Here is a 4,880-nt window from a genome sequence, read left to right as displayed (position 1 = left end):
AAAAGAAAGAAAGAAAGTGTTCATAGCTGCACCTCTGAGACTGATCACATCTACCTCCCCAAATACAATATCAAGCAGAAATACCTGAGCAAGCTCAAAAAGTGACTATAACTATATTACCACAGTTCCTCCCTGTTTCTTAGCAGGACTAATCAGCCCAGACAGAATGCTATTTAATGCTGTTATACACTGAACATACTGCATGTGCCCCCCACCCTCTGCCACAGCTACCCCTGGGAGGAGCATGGCCAGGCCAGGCCTGCATAGTGTGGGGGGCTTCCTTCTCCCCCCACACACATGAATTTGGACAGCAACAGAGACTGCTGCACCTGGAACTGGGGCAGGGAGGGACAAAACAGAGACCCCTGCCATGTGGTCCTGGACGAGCTACCCTGACTGGGGTCTTGGGGGCAGCTGGGCTGGGCCTGCAAGACAGGGAATTCCATTTCCCACCACCTCAGCTCTGGGCATGGCAGCCTCTGCCGTTTTCAAGACGCTCACACAGGGGTAGGGGGAAAGGGAGCCTTGCACCCCACTGCCATGCAGGCCTGGCCCAGATCCTCCTGAAGGCCCCAGCAGGGGTAGCTGAGGGGGGCATGCACAGCAGGAGGAACTCTATCCCTCCCCACCAGCCACTGCTGACAGTTGCCAGCTGGTGGGGCGGTGAAGGTGGAGAGAGGGGCAGTATGGCAGCCTCCTGGGAGGCTGCTGGAGTGCCCCTGCCTGCCAGTCAGGGCCGATGCAGGCAAGCTCTGAGCCCCCTGCCCCAACCCAACAGGTGAGCACCTGTTGGGTTCAATGGTACTCCAACTCATGGCACATTATATACAGCACCATCAGTGACAGTGTCTCCTCTATAGACTGCCTGCATTTATGTACCCACCCTAAGTGATTTATATTGTGCCTAAGATTTTTCAGAGTATGATAAAAGTGCACTGGTGTCAAGAAAAGGCAAATGTATTAACTGTGTAGGGGGAGGGAAGAGAAATACATTAAATTTCTTCAATTTCACAGTGATCCAGCCTTGAACAGAAAAAAAGATTCATTTTTTCAACCAAATTCGCCTAACGAAGTTAAGATACAATATAACCACATAACATGGTTTTTGAATGCATTAGCCTGCATTTTAACTAGACTTTTCCCATCAGATTAATCTAACTTGTTTAAAGTAATAAGATTGAAAAACACATCAGTCAAGACATTCCTTAAAACAGGATAATAATTTGGGATGTGAGAATCATATTGGTAAACACCTCTAGTCATGATAGAAGAAAGGAGCTTGGCCTCATCTATCTGGAGTCATTTACTTTTTTACTCAAAAAGCAGCAAGAAAAGAAAGCAATAAAAAACCAAACAAACAACCCCCTGACCCCCACAAAACCTTGGTTCTAAAGAATTTACTTTTATCACCACTTACCATCAAACTCTGCAAGTCTCCTGATATCTGCTCCAAGTTCTGAAGTAACTGATAAAGCCTGACGTACTTTTAGGTTAGTCTCACTGTAAAATAAAAGACAACCTTTTATATAGAAATACTTTCTGAAATCCCCTCTCATTGTAACTTACCCTTCATCCCCAAGATCCAATGCTCAGTACTAAATATCTAATTTTGTAGCCTGGGATAGATGTTCAGACAGCTCCTTTTAATGTCATTATACCTGAATATTTTTGCAACTGACTTTAAAATTGGAAAGGATCTTTATTTTTTAAGTGCTGGTATCAACAACTGCACAACTATAGTTTGTTTCTTCAACAGAGGACATAATAGGATTTAGTCAGAGGCTATCTTATATCATACAAAAATTACCAAATACAATAGAAATAATAAAATAGTTGCAAGCTGAAAGGAGGTTAAACACCATGTTAAATTCAGTTGCTTTTAAACGATAAAAATGTGAGGCACTCTAGAAATGGCCTGTTTCAGTGTCCCACATATGTCAAATAAAGGGGTCTGGAAGTTTGGATATATCCTCAAAAGCTGTTTTTTAGCGAAGAAAAAATATTTTCTTTAAGGGCACTTAGACACGTGCCTGACACCTACTCCAATGCATTCCAATTAGAACACATTGGAGCAGACTCAATTAATCTTCAGTTTATTGCTAGAGAAAAGCTCCTGGGCAGATGTCTGCATGTATGCCTGGACCACAGCACACTGAGCCAAGCTGCAACAGCCCCGGCTGGCAAGGGACCCGGGAGGTCTCCCTGTCAGGCTATGGCTGCTGCAACCGGGGTCAATGTGCTGCTGAAGCACTGGCTGGGGCATGAGGGTGCTTCAGCACAGGGCTAGCTGGCAGGCAGCCAGCGCATTACAGCACCTTCATGCCCCAGCCAGCCAGCTCAGCATCTACACATGCACTACTGCCCTCAAAAAACTCCACAGCAGGCTAGTACTTGTATTTACAAATACTACCTGGCTTCAGAGTTAATAGTTTTGTGTGCCCTAGTAGGGGCACATGTGTAGATACTAAGACATTTACTGTGCAGTTAATTAGTCAACTGCACAGTTCACATCTCATATAGACATGCCCAATGTCTCCTAACCAAACACATGTTCATATGGTTGTTAGAACAGATATTCAACAATAAAACAACACAAATTAAGGATTTAATTTTTAATGGAAGTTAAGCTATGTTCATGCCCAAAAAATGCCTACACATTTACCAGCATCAAAAACAATATTGTCAGTCAGTTATTTATTCAAGATGTCTGTATTACTCCTAGAATATTAATTCTCTTAAAGATATTAATTCTGATTTGGATATAAATGGTTGAGAAAACTATTTTTGGTAGGCTATTTCCAGAAGATATTCAGAAACTGAATATAAAAGATTCATGTGGTTTGATATGCAACAAATTAGTTTGTTAATGTACAACTTTTAACCTCTGCTTTTCTTACTATGATTTTGTGTGCTTTTCTGTCTCTCCAATTTCTGTATTTCATTACATTTTTTTTGTATTTAATAAGACAAACCATAAAACAGCAGCTCTATAAAAACAACTATTCACATCATTTTCTCTAAGTTCTTCCACTTTGGTCTATCATCATGGTATCTGATAGGGCTATGCAAAGCTTCGGTTCACGATTAGATTTGGAGAAGATTCAGCCCGATTCAGAGGCCAAATCTCCAAATCCAAACCTAATCACTTGAAGCTTTAAACTTTCCGAATCGATTCGGAAAAGATTTGGATGAAATTTGGCCATTCAGAAGGCAGTCTTTGAGGGGAAACAGAAACTTAGAAGAGGGAGGGGGAAGGAGTGAAAAGCTTTAGTTGGCCAGTGAGTGTGATTTCTCCCTGAGTCCCCTTCCAATCACAGTGTCTGGGGGAGGGACATAGAAACAGCACAAAAGCCTCTATCTGCAGGCTTTCTGTGCCTTTTGCGAGCTGGTTCTGAGCAACAGCGACAAAAAGGTACTGGACTGGCTTGGCTTCCTAGTCAGTTGCCTGCTCCTTTTTGTTCTTAGAAAGGACTGGATAGGATATAGCTTAGCTTAATTTATTTTAGAATCCCTCTACTTTACTTATCCAATTCATTTCTTTCAATTTATATTTGTTTTCTTTTTTTCTCCAGTACTTCTTAAAGAGACAGCTCAGTGTTTTCCCTGGCAGTGTGATCCATCACTGACTCACACAGCATAGGAGAAGAAAAAGTCATATATTCATAGATGAAGAGTAGATTCAGATTATATATAGTTATTAGTTATTAATATTATTATAGTTAGTTTACATACAGACTAAAGACAACACAGAAAAAGTCAGATAGAGATTCAGATAGAGAAGGAGAAGTCGGTCACACATCACAGGAGAACAACACACACCATATAGTTATTTATAATCAATAATTATCAGCAAGCCACAGTCCACTACACACAACACAAAGCAAACAAAACCCAGAAGAAGTCAGACACGCACACACCTTTTGCAGCACAGGAAAGATCAATATGAAGTGTGCTGGAAAGGCAGGTGCCAGGTCTTCTGGCAGGGTAGGGAGAGGGGCTAGATGGGGTAGAGGGAGAGCTAGAGCTGCAAGCTCCCCTCCCACACCCCCCAGATATAGATGCATCCTCTTCTCGGGCAGCCATGAGGCTCCTGCTGCCAGTGGAAGCAAGGAGGTGGAAGCAGTACCTGATGTCCCTGCACCTGAACCACCTCCCCTAATTCCAGAAATAGGTACCAGCAGCAGAATGACTGTCTCCTCCTTTCAAAATGCAAGAAAGTGGCAGGCTACCTTCCACCGCAGCGTCAAAAGGGGCAAGATGCTGTGGGAGAAACAGGCCAAGCTGAGCATCCCACAGCACAAAATCATGCAGGATGTGGAGACTCGGTGGAACTCCACATACCTGATACTTGACAGGCTGGTGGAGCAACAGAAGGCCATCCATGACATGGACTTCCTTGTGGACATCAGAATCAGCAGTCCCCATAACAGAGCTGAGTGGGGTACCATCTCACAGATCTTGGTGGTCCTCAAGCCCTTCCTCAAGGCCACCGAGATGCTCAGTGATGGCAATGCCCTCCTTAGCCAGGTGATCCCCATAATGAGGGAACTGGAGAACCAAATGGAGAAGTTCCAAGGGATCAATGTTCCTGGCTGGAGCAAGCCATTGTCACCAGACGTGCAGGCACCGGTGAGGTGGCTGACGGAGGGCATCAGGAGATGGCTGGATCCTTTGTGGTCCAGTACAGTCCACATGCTGGCATGCATGTGCAACCCAAAGGTGAAGGGGAGCATGTGCACTGGCTGCACCAAAACCCTCCATCACTGGACGCAGGTGCTGGTCAACAGAGTCAGGGAGGCAGAAGGTGAAGAGGCTTGGGGATGTGGAATAGGGGAATCCACTTTCCCATGCTAGCACTCCCAGCACTAGCCAGGCTCCTC

The 4,880-nt window shown here is 44.3% G+C and overlaps 1 protein-coding gene across 1 annotated transcript in view; it reads right to left on the bottom strand.

Annotated features, from left to right (window-relative positions):
- The window catches only part of ATP8B4 (ATPase phospholipid transporting 8B4 (putative)), a 247,388-nt gene that overhangs the window by 113,893 nt on the left and 128,615 nt on the right, over positions 1-4,880 (bottom strand). Inside the window, 1 exon segment of the mRNA XM_019504155.1 lies at positions 1,418-1,500. Coding sequence (XP_019359700.1) covers positions 1,418-1,500 — 83 coding nt within the window.

The sequence above is a fragment of the Gavialis gangeticus genome, unplaced genomic scaffold, assembly GCF_001723915.1.
Source record: "Gavialis gangeticus isolate Ggan-Ray unplaced genomic scaffold, GavGan_comp1, whole genome shotgun sequence".
Taxonomy (NCBI): domain Eukaryota; kingdom Metazoa; phylum Chordata; order Crocodylia; family Gavialidae; genus Gavialis; species Gavialis gangeticus.
Note: the sequence above shows the minus strand (reverse complement) of the source record. Positions and strands in the feature narration are given on the sequence as shown.